The 22,500-nt window shown below is 44.2% G+C and overlaps 1 protein-coding gene across 2 annotated transcripts in view; it reads right to left on the bottom strand.

Moving 5' to 3' along the window:
• Nucleotides 1-6: 6 nt before the first annotated feature.
• Nucleotides 7-22,500, bottom strand: part of col16a1 (collagen, type XVI, alpha 1) — a 115,921-nt gene continuing 93,427 nt past the window's right edge. For both annotated transcript variants that reach the window (XM_062528935.1, XM_062528934.1), the window contains 22 exons: nucleotides 21,446-21,499; nucleotides 20,818-20,871; nucleotides 20,342-20,395; nucleotides 19,740-19,784; nucleotides 18,126-18,179; nucleotides 16,010-16,045; nucleotides 15,723-15,785; nucleotides 15,097-15,168; nucleotides 14,420-14,473; nucleotides 14,154-14,198; nucleotides 13,169-13,213; nucleotides 12,987-13,040; nucleotides 12,062-12,115; nucleotides 11,650-11,700; nucleotides 10,960-11,049; nucleotides 10,672-10,707; nucleotides 10,164-10,208; nucleotides 7,809-8,006; nucleotides 4,595-4,658; nucleotides 3,572-3,745; nucleotides 2,979-3,056; nucleotides 7-714 (listed from right to left, as the gene is read on the bottom strand). In XM_062528935.1, the coding sequence (XP_062384919.1) occupies nucleotides 521-714; nucleotides 2,979-3,056; nucleotides 3,572-3,745; nucleotides 4,595-4,658; nucleotides 7,809-8,006; nucleotides 10,164-10,208; nucleotides 10,672-10,707; nucleotides 10,960-11,049; nucleotides 11,650-11,700; nucleotides 12,062-12,115; nucleotides 12,987-13,040; nucleotides 13,169-13,213; nucleotides 14,154-14,198; nucleotides 14,420-14,473; nucleotides 15,097-15,168; nucleotides 15,723-15,785; nucleotides 16,010-16,045; nucleotides 18,126-18,179; nucleotides 19,740-19,784; nucleotides 20,342-20,395; nucleotides 20,818-20,871; nucleotides 21,446-21,499 (1,614 nt within the window). In that variant the 3' untranslated portion in view covers nucleotides 7-520. The remainder of the gene's footprint in view (nucleotides 715-2,978; nucleotides 3,057-3,571; nucleotides 3,746-4,594; nucleotides 4,659-7,808; nucleotides 8,007-10,163; nucleotides 10,209-10,671; nucleotides 10,708-10,959; nucleotides 11,050-11,649; nucleotides 11,701-12,061; nucleotides 12,116-12,986; nucleotides 13,041-13,168; nucleotides 13,214-14,153; nucleotides 14,199-14,419; nucleotides 14,474-15,096; nucleotides 15,169-15,722; nucleotides 15,786-16,009; nucleotides 16,046-18,125; nucleotides 18,180-19,739; nucleotides 19,785-20,341; nucleotides 20,396-20,817; nucleotides 20,872-21,445; nucleotides 21,500-22,500) is intronic.

The following is a 22,500-nucleotide window of genomic DNA, read 5'->3' on the forward strand; positions in this document are numbered from 1 at the left end:
GGTGCGGTTTGAAAGAGAAAAAAAATGGAGATAAAAGAGTCTAGTCCGTAATCTCTTCTTCCGCCCAGCCTCTTCAGCAAAGAACAGGGCGACTGATTAGAAGATGCAAACGAGGAGACGCTGATGAGACTGGAAAAGAGGCGAGTTTGAGAGAGGAGCGTCCGTTCAGACAGGCTTTGAAGCAAACATGGCGTTTCGGCAGTGGGGCGTTCCTAGCTGAGGGGTTCCACTGCGAGCGGCTCAGACAAGCTTAGTGAGTGGTTGGCACTACGGTGCAGTAGCTTGAGTAACGCAACACAGGGGGTAAATGACTGCTTTTCCGGAAGTTTCTTTCTGGTTTTTGTTTGTTTGTTTGTTTTCACTTTTGCAAACTCAACTGCAAGTGTGCTTGTCTTGCTGTAAAAACTCTCCCGTTTGTAACTGTTATAACATCTCCCTCCCACCCTCTCTCTCCCTCCCCTTCATCCATCTCTCTTTCTCTCTCTCCTTCTCTCTCGCTCCCTCGCTCCCTGCTCCTCCTCTACCAGTGCCCTTTAACGGGGGGCCCCTTGGGGCTGTACTCCACGGGCATGCTCATGCAGTCGGACGGGTTGCAGCGGCCCTCCTTGCCCCTTGACCCCGGCTGCCCAGGCGATCCTGGTATCCCTGGGATACCCTGCTGTCCCATCTGACCTGCGGGGCCCATCTTCCCGTAACCTGGAGGCCCCGGAACACCTGAGGGAGACACAGGGACATTACTCACTGACCATTAACCACACACACATTACACACACACACATCACACACGCATTACACACACACATTACACACGGAGCATTAACCACACACACATTACACACACACAGAGCATTAAGCACTGGTAGTGGAGAGAGGAGAGCGAGACTGTGGGGATGTATGGGAAAGGGCTAAGGGGCAGCTGCTTAGAGAGCACTACGGAGATACATTCATGCATGCATGCATTTTTTCATTCATTCATTCATTCATTCATTCATTCATGTATTCCTCCATTAGGATGGAGTCAGCAAGAATCACATTACAGAACATCCAAAGTAACACAGTCAGTGGCAATGTTAGCACGTAATTCATTAGTTTGTTCGTTCATCCGCTTGTTCGTTCATTCATTCATTCATTCATTCATTCATTAATGTATTCATCCATTAGGACGAGTCAGTTAGGTTTACATTACAGAATATCCAAAGTAACACTAAAGTATTAAAGAGTTGTTTTGGGGGGTGAAATAACAGTCAAAGACAGTGTTCGCTAATCGTCCCCTCATATCCAGAAGAGGGGAATCAATGGCACATTTTGTGCATGATTGACATCCATCACAAACTGTCCTTACCCTGAGCAAATACAAATGATTTTATTTGCGTTTACAGTTTTTTTCAATCGCTAACAAGCGTTTGTCCATTCATTTGACACATTTTCAAAACTCTAAACACAGACTCTCACCTACAAAACACAATTGGCCAAATGGATCATTTTCTTCTCAAAAGCACATTCCATGTTGTTACACCACATTTTGTTACATATACACTAACTCGTAATTTCTCTGCACACATTAACTTTACCAAAACACTGGAAACCTGACTCAAAATGAAGTTATTTTGTCAAAGAATGAAGCTTGTTTTCACTTCACAAGATACATGCAGTCAATCAGAGTACACTAGGTTTCAAAATACTGGCTACTGTTGACATTACAAAAACTGCATAGACTTTTATGTTTCAGTTTTACAGGTATTTGCATGCAAAACATGCAATCCAGCATTTTTACACTAAATTTCTTGGTTGGGAACTGTATGTCCAGATGTAATGTTCACATTCAAATGCATTCCAGTAAAAAGCAAATCTTTTTTTTCTTTCTTTTTTTACTGTTCACTAGACCTACAGGAGGTGCAGTAATACTGTTTACAGTAGACTATGATAGAACTGAAAAAGTTTTACAACATTGCAGTGAACAAAATATCCATGAAACACAAGAGCATTCGGAACAAAAAACAACAGCAAAAAGCCCAGATAAAAAGGGGGTGAACAAAAAAACCCCACAATATTACTGTGTCTAATCTCTGCACCTGCTCCTCTCAGTGCTCCTGCATCTTTCACTGGGCCTGCTCTTCTCTCTGGGCTCCTTACTCTTACTCTTCCTCGTCCAGACATTACAGTATTTGTCTTTTTCTGTTTCTGCTTCCAAAAACATCACCTCCTCTTTTTACTGTGTAAGTGTCAATGTAATAGAGAGAAATAACCCCTGCCACTGAGTCTAGATAGACTGAAATCAGTTGTGGTTGGCCCAATTTACTCAACATAAATCATCTGTGTCAATTATTCGATTGTTTGTTTATTATCAGTTGAGATAAATTGCTTTTGAATTGATAACACTGCAGAAGCGGAGGTTTTTATACTGTATCTAAGGTTTGGAATATTGTTTTAACTATTGTGGGATGTTGTGTGTTAACATTCGAAAATAATGCAAAAACGATCCATTATTTTGTTGGGAGGTATAGTTTGTCTGTTAAGAAAATGTAAACATTGTGAAAATATATTCACTGACCGCATACTGTGTGAAAACAACATGAAATGTGTGAATGGTATCGCCACAAAAGACCGATGCTGTGCTAACTGTGTTTAGAGTTTTGAAAATGTGTCAAATGAATGGACAAACGCTTGTTAGCGATTAAAAAAAACTGTAATTTACTATAAGTAGACAAGTCGTTTTTAAAGTTGCCCACACAATCTATCGCCGGCTAAATTTGACTTAAAGAATCTTTTTCCCATGTCGTAAGTCGCTTTGTTTAAAAAGTGTCAGCCAAATGTAATGTAATGTAATGTAATAATGTAATCTATAAACTATGTTTATGCTACAGGAAGGCTGAGGCCACACACAGATAGTCAGAGATCACACTCGAGAGCAACTCACAAATAATCCGAGAACTAATAAAGTGGCCATGAAAGGCACCACATTTTCAGGGTAATCTTACCTGGGGCACCGGGGGGGCCAGAGTCACCCATCTCCCCAGCTCCCTTGTCCCCCTTCTCTCCCCTTGGTCCAGCTGCCCCTGTGGGAAAAACAATAATGGTTCAGCCCATTCAGATCAACATTCAGATTTCATTACCAACATAATTGGCTCCACCCACGGAATTAAAATGGTTTAGTCGGCCATCATCATTCATCGGTGTGTCTGAAGATGGAGTCCAAAACACAAACAAGAACAAACAGCAGCAAACATGTCTCCCGTTCATGTGGATGAGGCAGCAGTGTGTGAAGGTGCAACAGATGGACTGAGCAATGGAGCAGCCTTTCCATAAAACATGACTGACAAACTCACACACACACATACACACGCACACACATACAAGACTGCTACCTTTTGCTTCCAATTGGCATTCACACAAACAAACCAACCCCAGATCCAGTTGGTGTGGGGTATGTGTGTGTGTGTGTGTGTGTGTGTGTGTGTGTGTGTGTGTGTGTGTGTGTGTATGTGTGTGTGTGTGTGTAATCTGCGTATGTGTGTATGTATAGGTGTGTGTGCATGCATGATGTGTGTGTGCGTTGATATCTCCTCTTTACCTGGCGGACCCATCGGCCCTGAACGGCCCTCTCGGCCAATCTGCCCCGGGCGCCCTGGCAACCCTTGCTGTCCTGGCAGACCGGGATTTCCGTCCTTGCCGGGGGGCCCTGGTCGTCCGGGAGACGAGACCTCGACGGGCGTCTGCATGCGGGACATGTAGTACGCCATGCGCTCTGTGGGCACGCCAAGGGCAGCCGGTTAATAACAGCCGGCCGTATTTTAAAAAGCATCAGCGCCCATAATCAGAATTTAAATATTAATGTTCGTCATCGCGACGGGAGACGCATGAAATGAGTCTGAGACGAACGCAAACAAGGGGAAAAAAAACACTCAGGCGGGGGATCACGTTTGGAAATCGGGAGCGGTAAAGCCTAACACAGCACTCTCAGACTACAAGTGTAGAAGAATTCAAAACAAGTTCAAGCTATTTAAGTTACACAAACGGTCTATTTTCTGTTGCCTAAACTGATCATTGATGAGCCTCTCGCTACACTTTGAAAGTTGAGTCGAGTTCAAACGCTCCAATTGTTTGACGCTAGCGTAACACTGCCGCTCCAAAAGTATACCATCCATGTACTGTATACCATGTCCACCATAGCAAACAATAGGACATCTGATGCTTGTTGATGCTGATGCTCTAACACAACACTCAGGCTACAAGACTGTCCACGAACGGTCTGCGTCCTGTTGCCTAAACTGATCATTGATGAGCCCCATGCTACACTTGAGCCAAGTTCAGCAGCAGGTCAGTGTGATCCCACCTAAAGGAGATGACACAGCTTATTGAGTGAACACTGCCAGGCTAATAACATGATAACATGAACATTCCAAAATGTTCCAATTGGATGACACGACCGTGACTGCTGATTATTTAAGCTCTTCAGACAAGACTTTGTTGCCTATTATTAATGGGAAAGTGCACAAACATTGTTAGGATCAAAACATGAATTGGTGTCATGGTGCATTGATATATTATTACAAATGTAAATTTGTACATATTTCAGAAGCCAAGCTTCACTCACCATCGAAGATTTTGATGACCTGTTGCCTTATGTAACTCCTGATGTCATCATAGTTGACCACCGCCTGAGAGAAGAGAGACAAAAGACACGAGAATATAGCATCATGTGCCTCTGGCCTATCACTCTTTTCACATCCTATTTCAATTTCACTTTCATTTCACTTACTCTATAGAGCGCCAACATATTAGACATGTCTCATGGCGCTTTACAGTGTTACAACAACCTTAGCTTTATTGTGTAGTTGCAGTTTTGCACAGCTTTATTAGCACTTGCTTTGTGATTTGTGCAGTAGTACTTTTGTGTGGTTTTAGTTGAATTTTGTAGTAGTGTTGTGTTTGAGTATTATGTCTAGTAGCACTTATATCTGCCTCCACCAACGAGACTTTGGCTTGTTTGTCTGTTTGTCGGCGGGACTTTGCAAAAACTACCAGGAAGAGTTCCATGAAGCTTGGGAGGAGGCGTGTTGCAGGGGCCAATGAAGGACTCATCATTCTGGAGCTTTCTATATCTGAATCATGGGGCGTATCCACAATAATACATATGTTTCTATCTCATTAGGATCGTGAAAGAGGGTATTTAGATCGCACTTACAATTGACATAGAGCAAAAGAACTAATACAAAGTCTAACTAGACAGCATACTGTACATCTGCATAGTCATTCAAGCAGAGTGCAGGAGATCATTCCCCTGTGAAGTCAAATTAATTTGGAGGTAATGGCACTTCCACCCACGGCTAGGAGCTCGTTTGATTAAATACACCTCCTAGACTCCTCGGGAGGAGTGGCGGCTTCCCATCGTGAGTTTTGAAGGAGTCGCTCGCCCTGTTGATGCGCTCTAGACAGAATATTTGTTTTCCCCACAGCAGCTGTTCTCTTGAAGTATAAACACAAACAAATATTTATGCCGAGACGACACATTGCAGACGCTTGCCGACGGACTCATTTGCATGTGTCTGAGAGGGGCCGGATCAGATTTCTTAATTTATCAGACTCCTATTGCATTTTATAGTTTACCTTCCTCTCTCTAACCTTTTGGCTTGTTCTTTGTTTTACTTTTGTTATACAACAGCGTACAAGCCAACTTAGCCTAATTTGTACCTTCTGCACTTTCCTGCTTACTGCCTGCATATCATCAGTACTATCAGTATCACTACCTCACCATCTACAATATGTTCTCTTTGCACTATTGTCCTGTCCTATGTACACTTTAATGTCTGTTTTGTCAACCATACTCATACGTGAATGGCTGCAAAGAATTCCTATTGTGTATCTTACACTATATAGCAACTATTTGCTTGCATGCATCTTTACCTGCTGGGGTCATGACCATGCGTTGTTTCATACGTAACACGCGTTCAGGAACCCTCGCGGCCCACCCTGTCCTGTCACCTGCGTCGGCCACACCAATTCCAGTCCTGCTACACTTCACCAGAGTTCTAAGCACCTGTCAGGGCAGCCGTGGCCTACTGGTTAGGGCTTAGAACTTGTACCCGGAGGGTTGCCGGTTCGATCCCCGACCAGTCCACGGCTGTACCCTTGAGCAAGGCACCTTGTGTGTTCACTAATTAACAAATTGGGATAAATGCAGAGACCGAATTTCCCTCACAGGATCAAAAAAGTACATATACTTATACTTATATACCTGTTAACCAACTAACCGCTGGCTTTATTACAGTAAGACCGTTTCACTTGTGCTATTGTGAGGTATTGCTATTTTTGAGCAGACGAGCCGTGTTACAGAGATTTACTGTTCTGCTACGTTGACTGGTTCTCAACCTTGTTCCGTGCCCTGGCTATAATTTTTGTATTTGAGCTTTGAGATTGTTTGCTTACATATATCTGTGTTTTGACTTGGATATCACACCTGTATTTTTTCACCACTGGATTTGCCCTCTGATTTCACAGAGTAAAGAAACTGCTTTCCGACTCCGAGTCTAACTTGCCTTCATTTCATCAAGAACGGGTAGCCAACTGTAAAGTGTGCCTTACTACAGCTTACTATAACTATCATCAATATTCCCCTCGTACAGTAGATCACGGATATGGCCTCTGTCCGTCTGCCGACCCTGTGTGAAGTAGATTAGCGGTCTTTCCTGATGACCTTTCGAGCATTGAGCGCTTTAGTGGTCACGTCAATATATTGACTAACTAACCAGTGAGGCAGTTAAGTATTTAAATGATTCAGTCGATGAATTAATCAGTCTGGTGACCCTCCGTAGGCTCTGTAAGGAGAGGAACAGGCACTCACACCTTCCCTGTGTGGGTGAGGATTACTTCCTTACCATAGGATAGGATGATAATATCCAGGTTTTTGAAAGTGGAACCTTCGAACGGCCTGTAGACCATGGGTGCGTTCATAAATTAGATCTGACATACTCTGGATGCTCCGAGAGTGTGACGCTCTGAATAAACACATGACAATTCCGAATGTACGAACGGTTAAATGTGTTCTGAGCACTCGGAGTGGCAATTTACGAATGCACCCATTGTTTCTAGCTTGCCTGACAAAACCTTTTCTAATGACCATGGCGTGAACTCAAAAGTATCTCAAGAGAGGAAAAATATTTGAAATATATATATATATTTGTACAGAAAAGACTGTATTTTTCCTCACGAGAGATGGGAAGTGGATTCAGTAAATGGGAATAGTATGGGAAGCAGCTGTTTGTGTTTGTTTATGTTGCGCTAATTTTTTTAACTCAAACTCTTAATCTAACCCAGCTAAGGCCCGGGTTACGCCGCGTCCGCAAACCAAAGCTCTCTGTTCATGGAGTGTAAAAGTAGCTACTAGCCTAATGTTTCTGAATGTACATGCCGCTATGACGTCTCATGCAGCCACTTCCATTGATTACAGATGAAGGGAATTGTTGGACAGACGCTCTGGGAACAAAACGCTTCAGTTACAGTACGTGCCCAGTGTAGCTTTCCTGTAAGAAATGACCAGGCAGTCTCACAATACACCATTCACCTCTTCTTTGATAAATTCTGAGTACCAGTGATACAACAGCACATGTCATTGTCTTGAGTAATACACCCTGAACTTTTTCTTTTTGTATTGTTTTTGTGTTTGTTTGTTAACTCTTTCCATATAGGCATATGTTTTACTCCTAATCTCTGTTCCATTGTACTGGGAAAAAACATAATAAACATTGTTTAAAAAAAAAATAAAAAAAAATGACCAGGCCACCCCCCACTGTCCTCCAGTCCGCACTCACGTCATTGCCTGGATGCCCAGCGGGTCCTGGCGACCCGGGTTGCCCTGGTTGCCCTGCCGACCCCCTCTCGCCACGCGGCCCCATGGGTCCCATCACATCCCCGCCCTTCTTGGAGCCGTAGCCGCCGCCGCCACCAGGGGGCCCCGGGGGGCCACGCTCTCCTGGGGATCCCCTCTGGCCGGGGGCCCCTGCCTCACCCTGGGAACACACAGAGGAAGAGGTCAAGGTCACAGTCAAGGTCAAGAGTCAAGGGTCAAGGTCGAGTTCTTTATTTGTCACAAGTCATAGAGCTTTACATTAAGACACAGTACAAGGATATTCACTAAACCCTGCTTAGTCTAGTCTTACTCTGTCCAGTCAGTATTTTAGGAGAGTCTACCTGACTCCTTCACAATGATCTAGGATTTCTGCTTGGCTCCTAATGCTGCAGCACATCAGACAGATATATTGGGCCCATTCCATTCAATGATTTATAAATACGCCATCACTCCCTAATGGCTGCTCAGCGCTGCGCTGGTAGTGAGTGTGGCGGGGCGATGTGTTGCCATCCTTTACTACTAGTGCGAATGCTGGCAGCAGAGTGTCAAATAATCAACTCTCGCTGTTTGGTGATCTTTTTGGGGAGCCCAGTTACATGAGCATAGTAGTCATTAATCCTACGATAAAAGAAAGGTGTGTACAGTATGGGAGTCTCCAGGAATCTCTATATGTCACTGGAGGCGTGAGGAGTCACGTGCACAGTGTGAGCACGGCAAGTGTGTCTGATTGAAAAATTGAGTAACCACGTCATATGTGTCATAATATGTTTACTCAGCATTAGAAATAAAGTAGTGTATGAGTTTCTCCAGCGATCCCAGACCAGGACGTCACCTCAACAGAACTAAAACCTATTTTAGGTGACATCTAGTTAAAAACAAATAAGCTAGGAGTCCAAATCTGGGCACAGATGGCCGGCCTTTAAATGAGTTCTGCATTAGAGAATTCCTCCACGCAGCAGAAAGATGCTGTAGTTTCTCACCGCCGCCGTGCTGAAAGCCCAAGGCCCAGGAGTAAGAAGTCAACATGACGCACACAGTGCCCTAGCTGGAGAGGGGCCATTTATCATAAATAAATAGCCTTATTGGCTACTGCAGACGTTTAAAGACCGCGGCCTTCCACCCAAGACTCCCTAAATGGCTCGGCGCAGCCTTATCTAATACATACTTTAAACTGTGAAAGACCTGACAACGGCGTGCTGTCAGGGTGATAGATGGTCCAATAACACACAGCTCTCTGGGCCATAATAGCATTATCCTGAGGACGGCTGGGTTCATGCAAGGATGAGAGCACTAGAGGCTAATGGCAGCTCACATCCACACAGGTGATGGTGTAAGTGTGTGTGTGTGTGTGTGTGTGTGTGTGTGTGTGTGTGTGTATATATATATATATATATATGTGTGTGTGTGTGTGTGTGTGTGTGTGTGTGTGTTTGAAGGTATCGAAGCGTGGAGACGTTTATAGATTACTGAGGCACGCAAACATAAACAGTGGCGGCTCATGATGGAGAGAGATTCACAGTGACGCTTCCTTCGGATACTACAGAGGATACTGAGGGGCGTTAAGCTTTTAAACATGAAAAGATCCTTTAACTTTGTAACATGCTTCGAGGTAACAAAACCAAGTCAACATAGCTATGAGAAAAACAGACACTCTTCCTCTTCCAATGAGCAAAAATCTTTCAGAGAATCCAGATATGTCATCAAAAACAAAATCACCAACATAGCAACATTTGTGGGTAAAAACCCCCATCAGTAACAGAGCTGCTTTCGACAGCATTTCACTGCAGTTATCAAGCAAGCCCCTTTACTTTATATTGTCACGCGAAAACAGGCCATTCCAGTCTATCATTATTCTTCCTCAAACTGTACTATGTCCCTTTTTGGTATTCTCTAAGTAATTCCTTGCTAAGTAAATCATTGCTGTGGTCATTTATTTATGCATAACTGTAGTATAACTAAATACAAACTAACTATAGCATAAGTACAACTATAGCACAACTATAGTATAGACACATGTAACCTGCGTTGTGTGGAACCACCGCAGTCCAGCCCTGCACAGGCCCGGACTCGAACCCGCAACACAGCAACACCTCGGATCGGGAGTCGAGCGCACTAACAATCGAGCTAAAAGCCCAGGCTACTAGCTTTCATGCCAGCAGCACTTTTAAGGCGTCGGGGAGTGAGGTTTACTAACGTTTGACATGCACAGCTAACTAGCCGGCATCTGCTACACACACAAATAGATGCTTTACTAAACAGTGCATACTCAATTCCATGGGAGGGAAACACATCTTTGATACTCTACAGTATTTCCTACCTTGTGTCCTGGTTCTCCATTGTTTCCAGGCAATCCTGGAATTCCCTATGAGTTTAAGAAGTGATAGAGAGGATTACTTTTTGACAATTGTTAACACTTTTGTCAGTAATATTTTTTAGCACTTTGATATAGTCTCATCCTAATACCTAATAGTACATTCCAGGTAAAATCAATCAAACTACAGTTAGACTGTATCAAATGAACAAAAAGAGGAGTTGCAGTTTGATTTTAACTGGAATGCACAAAATGATTCATGAAAATCCATAACAACGGCGATGTTTATGCTAATAAACTTTTCATTCATTACACAAGTGCGGGTGCCAGGTGGTAATACAGTTTTAATCATAGACACAAATCGCACTCAAAACACAAATCATTTCCTTTGAAAAGTTAAACAAAAAACATGTTGAGCATGAAGAAGAAGGATAAATGAGAGAGTTGAACAGTAGCTGCAGTACATGAGGACGCAAGACACCTGATGCACGATTTAGATTTCAGGTTTACTCACGTCTTTTCCCTGGGCCCCATCACTTCCTGATTCTCCCTGGCCAAACAGAAGGCAGGATAAAGCAGTCAGTGAAGCAAAACTCACACAACACAACACGCACGCACACACACACACACACACACACACACACACACACACACACACACACACACACACACACACACACACACACACACCACACGCAACGGTGTTACTCTAACACACAGTGCACATCTTGCTTTACACTGAGCTTGGCTGTGTACTGTTTGTGTGTTGAATGTGGCGGAGAGATGCATTATGGGAACACACCATCATTCCTGGGTGTCCTGGCGCCCCTGGTGGTCCAGGAAGTCCTCCCAGGCCTCTGTCTCCCTGTTCCCCCTTGTCTCCCTTCACACCCTGGGGACAGACAGGCAGACAGACAGGCACAGAGACAGAGAGACAGACAGCTAGTTGTCAAAACAAGAAAATAATCTAATACAATATGTATTCAATAGCAAACTTGTCACTATGCATTGATGCCATGTGTAGAAACTCTTTTTCCTGTCTGTCTAAATGTTTAATGTTAAAATGTCCCAATGTCCCTGTCATGTCTTGGGCTTAATGTGTAATGTCAATGTGCTTGGGGTTTGTTATTGTTTTGTGTTTTGACACTGTATTAGGTCATGTCCAAGTCCCATTTGCTGAGAAATAATTTCCCCATGGGGACAGTAAAGTCTCTCTCTCTCTCTCTCTCTCAAATTTGCTATTGTTGCAATAGCAAAACACAATAATAGAACATTTAAGTATCAGGTGTTGATAGGCAGATATGTTTCTTTCTCTGTCTAACATTTACACTCTCAATCCTGTTTTTTGTGCCGACGGCGGCTATTTTCAGGCCTCTATTCTCTGCCTTACACTTACAAGTTTCATTACAAAGAACAAACATGTACAATGACAAATGGGTGTTAGTGTGGGTGTGGGTGTGATGTTATGATTGGTAACAGTATGCGGTCTCACCACTCCGGCCAGGCCACTGGGTCCGGGAGGTCCTGCAGGTCCGGTAGCCCCCTAAAAGATGACCGCAAGTGGACTCATTCAAGAGGGTCAGCACTCTCTCTACAGCACATACATTAGCTTCCCCTCTATAACATAAATAAGCATTCCCTCCATAGCACATACATTAGCTTCCCCTCTATAACATACATAAGCATTCCCTCCATAGCACATACATTAGCTTCCCCTCTATAACATACAGTACATATAAACATTCCCTCCATAGCACATACATGACATTGTCTTCTGCTCGGTATCATACACATAAACACTCCCTTTACGGCATACTGTATATATTAGCATTCCCCTCTATAACATACACGTAAGCCTTCTCTGTCTGTATGACGTATTTAAATGGTCACTGTACTGTACTTACAAGATGTCCGGGAGCACCTGGGGGACCCTGTGGCCCTGGTGTACCAGCATCACCCTACACAGAGAGAGAGAGAGGGAGAGAGTGAAAGAGAGAGAGAGAGAGAGAGAGAGAGAGAGAGAGAGCAGAGGGAGGGAGATAGAGAGAGAGAGAGAGCAGAGAGGGAGAGAGAGAGGGAGAGAGCAGGGGGAGGGAGGGAGAGCGAAAAACGTGTAAATACATCTTCAAATCATCGTTCCATCATTATCTGTATGAATCAGAAGGGTATGGATCTGAATAATGAGTAAAGTAATGTATATTACTTAAGGGTAAAGTAATATACAAATATTAGTGAAGGGTAGAGTAATGTATCTATCTATCTGAGTAATGATTAAAAGTAATGTTTGGATATAAGTGAAGGGAAAAGTGATGTTTGGATATAAGTGAAGGGAAAAGTAATGTATGGATATTAGTGAAGGGAAAAGTAATGGATGGATATAAGTGAAGGGAAAAGTAATGTATGGATATTAGTGAAGGGTAGGGTTTAGTGAAGAGTAAAGTAATGTATGGATATTAGTGAAGGGTAGGGTTTAGTGAAGAGTAAAGTAATGTATGGATATAAGTGAAGGGTAGGGTTTAGTGCAGAGTAAAGTAATGTATGGATATTAGTGAAGGGTAGGGTTTAGTGCAGAGTAAAGTAATGTATGGATATTAGTGAAGGGTAGGGTTTAGTGAAGAGTAAAGTAATGTATGGATACTAGTGAAGGGTAGGGTTTAGTGAAGAGTAAAGTAATGTATGGATATTAGTGAAGGGTAGGGTTTAGTGAAGAGTAAAGTAATGTATGGATACTAGTGAAGGGTAGGGTTTAGTGAAGAGTAAAGTAATGTATGGATACTAGTGAAGGGTAGGGTTTAGTGAAGAGTAAAGTATAGGTGTGAGTCTACTGACCTCCATGCCAGGTTTGCCTGCCGCTCCAGGAGGACCCTGGGGGCCACAATCTCCCTGTGGGAGGAGCACAAGAACACAGCAGTGCAGTCACTAAACATCACAGCACCTTCTGATGATCATCTTACAACACCTCATTTTTAAGAGGGACTGAGGAAGCGGTTTAAAAGCTCTACGGTACGTACCTTCGGTCCTGGCAATCCATGATGACCCTTGATGCCTTTGAAACCCTGCGGGATAGAGGAGAGAACGTGTCAGACGAAGTCCACTCACTGCTGCACAGAGCGGTGGAGCAGGAGAGAACGATTTAACATCGCGGTTCCCTACAGGATTACTTACAACCAGCGGCCAAGTAGGCAGGACGATTTCACACAGCAGAGTAGTAGGATGTGCAAGAACAGGCAAAAGCAATTTAACTTCAAACCGATTCAAATCAAACAGATGTCTTAGCCTCAACATGCCCTCTCTCACACACACACACACACACACACACACACACAACACACACCCAGCGTCACAGAGAGGAGAACGCTATTTACACTGCTTAATGAAGCATCCGGTGTGTGTTTCAACACATAAGTGTCACAGAGAGGACAACAGTATCTATTCTGAGTACATATCTGAGGTGTGTTTCTAAGCCCTTCACGGCCACCTACAGTGGCTGCATTACTGGAGGGCTGGTTCACATTGTGATGACTGATGATTGTGTGGCCCTGAGGTGGGAATACATTCAGACGATGATGCTGGCGCTGACACTAGCCACGTTTACATGGGCAGTTCTTTATTTGGCATTCCGATTAAACTATTCATTCCGATCGAGGTGTTTGAATGAGAGTTTTTATTCTGATTGAGACGTTTTTCCGTTTCTAATCGGATTGAAAGTGTCCATGTAACAGTAGCATTGTAGCATTGTAAAGTGAGCAGATGGGGGGTGATATATGAGTGTGAGTGTGTGTGTGTGTGTGTGTGTGTGTGTGTGTGTGTGTGTGTGTGTGTGCTCGCGCATGCATGTGAGTGTGTGTGTGTGTGTGTGTGTGTATTCATGTGTGAGTGTGTGTGTGTGTGTGTGTGTGTGTGTGTGTGTGTGTGTGTGTGTGTGTGTGTGTGTGTGTGTGTGTGTGTGTGTGTGTGTGTGTGCGCATGCATGTGTGTGTGGGGTGAAGCTCATACCGGGATTCCTCTGGGACCAATGGGACCAGGAGGACCAGTATCTCCCTGAGAGAGAAAGAGTTAAATTTGTGGAAATATATTAACATATATGTACGACAGGTCCGTCTTTACTGCATTACATAATAACAGTTTGGGCAATTTGTGTGCTTTATTTGTCATGCCGATAAAACATTTTAAATTTCAATATGGACTAATTTCTGGCTCACATTAGACAACAACGCCACATGACGCATCAAATGCATGTGTACATAATGGGCTTGTCTTACTCTTTGTCCGGGCTTTCCAGCGTTCCCGTCGTTGCCTTCCATACCTGGAGGTCCCTGTGTAGACAAACAGAGGTCAAAGGTCAAAAAGAGCATTAGCGAGACAAAAGACAATCAAAACAGTTAAGAGACGTCATCAACAGGGCACTGATTAGCATAGCACAGCACAGAGTACTGTAGCCATCTCTGGCCTGGAATAACGCTAACTGCTAAGCGCTAACTGGAACACTTGTCTTGGCCATCAGTGGCATGAAGAGATGCTAACCGTTATGTGCTAACTGGAACACTTGCCTTGCCTTGGCCATCTGTGGCATGGAGAGATGCTAACCGTTATGTGCTAACTGGAACACTTGGCTACAGTAGGAAGGACCAATGCTAACCGCTAAGCTCTAACTGGGGAGATGCTACATGTGAAGATCCGCACACCGGAGAGCTCCCAATAAAGTTGCCTTTTATTTATTAAGAAACGTTTCAAAACCCTTACAGCCCTTCCTTCCCACGCTGTGCGGCTCTTCACTTTTTTCGTTAAACCGTATATTTTTGATCTGGCACCTGAATAACTTGGATGTGCGAGGTTAAACTTCGTTTTTTTTTTTTTTTTTCAACGTGTTAAGGACTGACTGGAGCAATCCTGAACTTTAACTGGAGTGATGCTGACTGCTAAGCGCTAACTAACTCACCGGCATGCCTGGAGGGCCCTGGCGACCAGGGGGGCCAGCTGACCCCTGCTGCCCAGGAAGACCAGTCTCACCCTGCAGGGGAGAAACACAGAGACAAGCACTATGAGAAGTTTAGTAGGGGGAACAAGTGTGTGTGTGTGTGTGTGTGTGTGTGTGTGTGTGTGTGTGTGTGTGTGTGTGTGTGTGTGTGTGTGTGTCTGTGTGTGTGTGTGTGTGTGTGTGTGTGTGTGTGTGTGTGAGTGTGTGTGTGTGAGTGTGAGTGTGAGTGTGTTGGAGACAGAGACATCAGGAGTGTGTGTGTGAGTGGGTGTGTGTATAGCAGACATATCGAGAGAGAGAGAGAGATTATGTGTGTGCGTGTGTGTGTGTGTGTGTGTGTGTGTGTGTGTGTGTGTGTATAGGGTAGACATATGAGATTATGTGTGTGAGAAAAAAAGAGAGAGAGAGAGAGAGTGTGTGTGTGAGAGAGAGAGTGTGTGTGCTTGTGTGTGTGTGTGTGTGTGTGTGTGTGTGTGTGTGTGAAAACTAAGATGGAGCAAAGAACAATGTGTTATGTGGTGGCTACATGAAAGGACAGAACATGCTGTGTGTTTGTCTCGTGTCTAGTCAGCAGTGTGAGCGCTCGCCTTCTCTGCCTTGGGCCCAGCGGGACCAGGGGGCCCTGCTTTCCCTGCGAAGCCTGGAGCTCCCTGAAAACACAAGCACAATATACTGTAAGTTATAAGTTAAAACATAAGTTGAAGCTAAAAAATGCACACACATAAACACACATCTACATCTTATGCGCACACACACACACACACACACACACACACACACACACACACACACACACACACACACACACACACACACACACACATACAGTACTGTCTGACTGAATTGGAATGCATTCATATGTGTGCTATCTTACCTGCTGTCCTGGGAAGCCAGGTTGTCCTGTGAAGCCCTACACACACACACACACACACACACACACACACACACACACACCGAGGAGACAAGTAAGGAGACTGAGGATAGATGCACGATCTAATCCAAAACATTACAGACAGAATAGAACAGCATGAGAGCAAATCCAAACAAAGACACACACACACACACACACACTCACAGGCCAAGACACACACACACACACACACACAGGCCGAGAGATACACGTACACACACACACACACACACACACACACTACACATATCCTTCATATCCTTGGCAAGGTGAACTGAGACTGCTGTGAGTTCAGTTTCTTTCCATTGCAAGTCATAATAAGCAAACTTAAAGTTCTATAAGATTGTGGCAATCACATGAGGAATGACCCCGAGCCAAATACCCAATTTTCTGATAAACATACAGTACAGAGAGCACAGATAACATCGCCTCCGTAATACCGCTCAGGCCTACCATAGGAGCACTGCATTCTGCCAGAATGGAACCAGAAAGAGTGCTACTGGTGACTTTCACACTTGTCATATAACTTAAAGGCACAGTCACTGTCTTTTGTTATGAAATGGTCCCAGGTCTGCAATAATGGCTGAAGGACAACAGCTGGGTGTTGCTCCATCTGTCTGTCTGGGGATACGGATACTTTATGGTGAAACCATTTCCCATTTGTGGGAAATCTAGAGGGCGTAGACATTATTATTTATGAACGCAGAACAAAGGGTAGACAGAGATATACAGATATAGATATAGAACGTGTATACAATTCATAGTAATGTTGAGGAACATTGTTAGCTTATCATACATTTAAGATATAAACTCAGGTTCTTATCAGACTCAAACCTGGGTCTCCGTAGCTCGAAGCTTGTATGCAGTATATCCCTGCTGAAAAACAACCTGACCAGCTTAAGGTGTTTTGCTGGTTGACCAGCTTGTTTGACCACCCTATATGATGGTTAACCAGCAAGACCAGCAAGACTCTGGCGAAAACATATTTTCAGCTGGTTTACCCAGTTTACAATAGTGATTCAGTTGGTTTTGCTTGTCCTACCACCTTAAGCTGGTCATTTTAGTTGGTGTTGCTGGTCTTACATTGCTGGTTTAACTGACCCTGCCAGCTTATGTTGGTTATTTGTAGAAAACCAGCAAGACCATCTTACACCAGCTGCATCCCACATGACAAGCAGCTTCCTCAGTTGGTCATGCTAGCATGTCCACCTGGTGGCCCAACCAGCTACACCAGCAAACACCAGCTAAAACCAGCTACCAGCATAAGCTGATTTCTAGCTGTTTTTTTTCTAGCAGGGATCACAGCCATGCTATCCTGACACTACTGCTCCCACAGCATCGTCTCTTCTCACTCTGGCCCATCCACTCAGGAATGTGAGCTTTTTTTCCCAGGAAGCTGCACCTCGTTTGAGCCTCATTATCAACAGAGGTGATTCAATCTGGGAGTGTGATTTCCACGGCTCATTGTTCACGCTGCGACTAACTCAACTGGCTGGCCACTGTTTGCACACACACACACACAGCGTGTTTGCTGTTTCACGCTGTCTACTAATGTCTCCATCCTTCAAATTGCGGATTCTTAATTAGTGAAGGAGGAGGAGGGGAGGACCGCTCTCTCCTCTGGAAGGAGGGATGCGATGCGATGCCGGGCCTCGCCGTTTCTTAATTAGCCGAAGAGGAGTAACGAGCCTCGTAAGAATTAACACAGTGTTGTTACATCAATAACAAATCATTATCAGGGAGACAGTGCAGACAGTATGCCACCACCACCACCACTACGTGTCTTGGAAAGTAGGCCTTGGACCTCCACACACTGAGGGGTATGGATAAGAGGTACAGTAGGGTTGGGTAACCCAATGCCACCACCACCATCACATGTCAGATAAAGTGGGCCTAAGATCTCCACAGAGTCAAGGTTAGAGTTAAATGGGCCTTTGAGCTCCATAGGGTTAGGGTGAAATGGGCCTTGGATCTCCATAGGGTAAAGGTTAGGGTTAAGCGGAGCATGGATCTCAAAAGGGTAAAGGTTAGGGTTAGGTGGGCCTTGGATCTCCATAGGGTTAGGGATAGGGATACATACCTGTTCTCCCTTGGGTCCTACAGGTCCAGAAGAACCAGCCTCACCCTTGGGCCCCTGGAAAGAAGACAAAAGGACCTTAATTTAAAAGGCAGGAAAAATGCAAAGTCTCAAATCTGACTTAATCTGATAGGAGGCAAAATCTAATTTGTTCCAAGCCATGGCTGCTGAACAATAACATTCATGAAAAAACTCTAATTTGTAATGTCAGTCACAATAGAGTTGCCCCTTCACAACCTCTAAACACAAAGGACTGAAAACGACCTCTCAACCCCCACCCCCCCCCTCCTAAAAAAACCTCACCTCCCCAACACAAACTTTCTGTTATCTTCACCTTCTCTCCCCTCTAAGAGAGGAAACGAGTGACATTCACCCACTCCCTATCACAAACTCTGTCAGCCCCCTTAACATCTACTTCCTCTTTCCCACACAGTTTACAAACCCAGAGCCTCTGTTGTAAGGCTATAGATAGTGTGTTTTTTTTGTTTTGTTTTGTTTTTGTAATTCTGTGACTAAGTCGGGTTATGAATAATTCCTGCCCAGGCTGCCAGATAAGACAGCCTTTCAACAGGCCTGAGGGTTGCCACCTGTCCTCTGTGTTCCGTGGGGGAGACCGGGCTTTTCAGCCCTTTGTTGTCGTCAAAATAAAAGTCCTGCTGACTCATCGGGCCGCCTTCAAGGGCCGCTTTTGAACCTCGCTGTTTTAGAGATGAGCTTTCGCAGCTCACTCTCGCGCACAAAAGTGCTCTCGCTGCAGAATACTGCAACCTATGCAAAGTTGCCGCTTTGGTTTTTTCTTTTCTCCCTCAGTTTCTGTACTATACCAAAATCGTATGGGTGCTATTAAAAAAATTTTTTGCCAATTTATTAGACTCAGCACTACGTGAGTTTAATGCAATATGATTGTGCTGGTTAATGCTTGATATTTTTAATTTCTCTGAACTTTTCTCTTTTTTATATAACATAATATCTGCATACATACTGTAACCCAACATAACCCAACAAAAGAGTCGATATGAAGTCAAAAATAGATCTGCTTTTGCCTGAAGGAGAGTTTTAAACTTGTTTAGATGTCTTGGTAATTGTCAGAGCTGACAAAAATTGTGTGTGTGTGTGTGTGTGCGTGTGTGTGTGTGTGTGTGTGTGTGTGTGTGTGTGTGTGTGTGTGTGTGTGTGAGTGTGTGTGTGTGTGAGAGAGAGAGAGAGAGAGAGAGAGAGAGAGAGAGAGAGAGAGAGAGAGAGAGAGAGAGAGAGAGAGAGAGAGAGAGAGAGAGAGGCCTGGGGGACCATGTTATGGGATGGATGAGAATGGACAGCAAAATGAGCCTAGATAAATGACGCTGTTACTTATACCCATAAGAACACTGAAGTATAATGCGATATTGTGAAGACCTGCTGTATGCCACTGGGATATATACATGTGTGTATGTAATCTTTAATATTTGTGTCCCTGCACCATTTTTCTACATGTGGACACAAACAAATTATTAAAATGTGTGTGTGTGTGTGTGTGTGTGTGTGTACAAACAGCCCTGGGGGACCATATTGTGAAATGGATGAGAGTAAAGAGCAGTAAAATGAGTCTAAATGACAGGCGTTAAGTTTAGAGCAACTCACAGGAAGTCCTTGTTTCCCTTGGTAACCTGGCATCCCTGGTGGTCCCTGACGGGGAATAAATCAAACAAAAAAGAGCTGAAATATTGAGTAAGAGACAGGAAGACAGAAACAAACAAAATAGAACACAAGGTAGAAATGGGAATTTTTGTAAATTGTTGTTGTAAAACAGCCTTGATACTAACAAATTAAAAGTGATGTGTTTTATGTTTTTTTTTAAATGAGATATGGTATTGTTGTAACTTAGCCTCAATATTTCAACAGAGTGAAGTGGATTTTGTGGTTGTTATGAGAAGGTATTGTTTGCTTGAGTATGTAGTGTTTGTGCTTGTAATGAGATATGACATTGTTTGCTAGAGTATGTGGTGTTTGTAATAAGATATGGTATTGTTTGTTGAGTATTTGTTGTTTGTGGTTGTAATGAGATATGATATTGTTTGTTGAGTATTTGTTGTTTGTGGTTGTAATGAGATATGATATTGTTTGCGTGAGTGTGTAGTGTTTGTAATGAGATATGATATTGTTTGTTGAGTGTGTGGTGTTTGTAGTTGTAATGAGATATGATATTGTTTGTTTGAATACGCTGTGTTTGTGATTCTGCTTACTGATTCACCCTTTTCCCCATTGTTGCCGGGGGAACCGCGTTCTCCTTTCAGTCCCTGAGAGAGGAAGCAAAGTCACAAATGACGGTCAGAGACGTTCTAATGAGGAGAAACAGCATTCTAAACACCCTCCATAGAACTGCACCGGCTCAGCTCTTAACGCCAGTATCAACACATATTGCACCGCTTCCTGTGATGTAAGTGTCCAACCAACCACACGGGGATCAATAAAGTATCTATCTATCTATCTATCTACCTATCTATCTTTTTGGGGGGAGATAAACTAGTACAGAGACCAGAAAATAGTCATAGTCATCCTCAGTTGCATTTCTCAAGATATTTAATAAAACACGTCATATTATTCAACCAATTTCTATTCCATTGCACATTGTCAATAAACGGGCTAATGTTGCTATGACAGCCTGCAGCTCAGAAGGCGTGCATAGAGCTGATGGTGATGCAGAGAGGAGTGATCTTACTGGTAGTCCAGGGCCGCCCATGGTTCCTGGGTATCCAGGATTTCCTGATTTCCCCTAGAGAAGGAGGGATGAGGAGACAAATGGATAAACGAGTGGATAGATACACACAGAGACAGAGAAAAAAATATTTCCAAGCACTCCATGATTTTCATTAACATGACATTCCTATCCCCACCTTGTTCCTTAAACCGGAAATGGCCCGTTTCCAACCCCGGAAATAGATAACTGTTTCCTGAATACTGAGGTGTCATGGCGACGCCCATTGATGGCTAAGGAATATCAAGGATATTACATATTCCACCCATCACCTTAATGGTCTATCTGCTTGTGGTGTAGATCTACACTGTAAAGTGGCATCCTTCAGAGAGTGCTACTTTTTCCCTGTCAATAGTGATTTTTTTGTGCTACTCTTGTGTCTGGTTGGCCCATAGGTGCTGACCACTAAAAGAGTAACAGTTCCCTCTCTCCCTCCCTCTCTCTCTCTCTCTCCTTCCCTCAAAAAGTACAGAGCACTTAAAGAGTACCAGTTTCCTCCATCCCTATATTTTCTCTCTCACATGTGCCCCCCCCCCCTCTCTCTCCATCCCTCCCTCTCTAGTTCCCTCCATCCCTCTCTTTTCTCTCTCACCTGTTCCCCCTTTAGTCCGGGTGGGCCTGGTGATCCCCTCTCTCCTTGCATGCCCTGGGTGGGGACGACAAAAGGGGGAGAGGAAGAGAGGATTAGGAGGAGAAGAAAAAAACGACGACAGAAAGAAACATCTTTTCACTGAGTTTTGGTCAAGATTGCTACAGTGTGCGGCAGAAAAACAGCATGCCTACAAGAGATAGAGAGAGAGAAAAGAGAGGGAGAGAAAGAGGTAGAGAAAAGGAGATACAGAGAGAGATAAAGAGAGGGAGAGAGAGAGGTAGAGAAAAAGAGATAGAGATAGAGATAAAGAGAGAGAGAAAGAGATAGAGAAAAAGAGAGAGGGATAAAAGAAGAAAATGAAGCTAGACGGGCATAAAGACAGATATCCAGACACAAGAAAATAGCACATAATGACGGGCATAGAGAAACAAAGCCCAAATGAGGATGGATATGAGTGTCCTGGCGTTGCCCGCTACTCTCAAATGGCCTCTCTGACGGCGGAGCGGAGGGTGCCCCTGCGGAGCGGCACAGCCCATTAGCGGTGGCAGCCGTGCCCACTCCTGGCATGCCCGCTCCTCCACGGCCACTGTGCCCGCACGCCCGCCCGCCGAGGTCATTACTTACACAGGGCTCAGACAGCGCCGCCAGGCTAGACCTGGACCCCCGTCTATCGACTCATCTCACACACGGAGTGCAGCTGGAGAATGACCACACACACACACACACACACACACACACACACACACACACACACACACACACACACACACACACACACACACACACACACACACACACACACACACACACACACACACACACACACACACACACACACACACACACACACAGGGAATGGGGAATGATGCATGTGTATCTGTGTGTGTGAGGGTGCGTGTGTCTGTGTGCATGTCCAAGTATGTGTGAGAGGTTGTGTGTGTATGTGTGAGAGTGTGTGGGTGTGTGTGTAGAAGAGGGAGTTTTTCTTTTTTGTGTGTGTGATGGGGAGAGAGAGAGGGAAATGTGTGTGTGTGTGTGTGTGTGTGTGTGTTTGT

Source organism: Sardina pilchardus, chromosome 24, assembly GCF_963854185.1.
Source record: "Sardina pilchardus chromosome 24, fSarPil1.1, whole genome shotgun sequence".
In the NCBI taxonomy this organism is placed as follows: Eukaryota; Metazoa; Chordata; class Actinopteri; order Clupeiformes; family Clupeidae; genus Sardina; species Sardina pilchardus.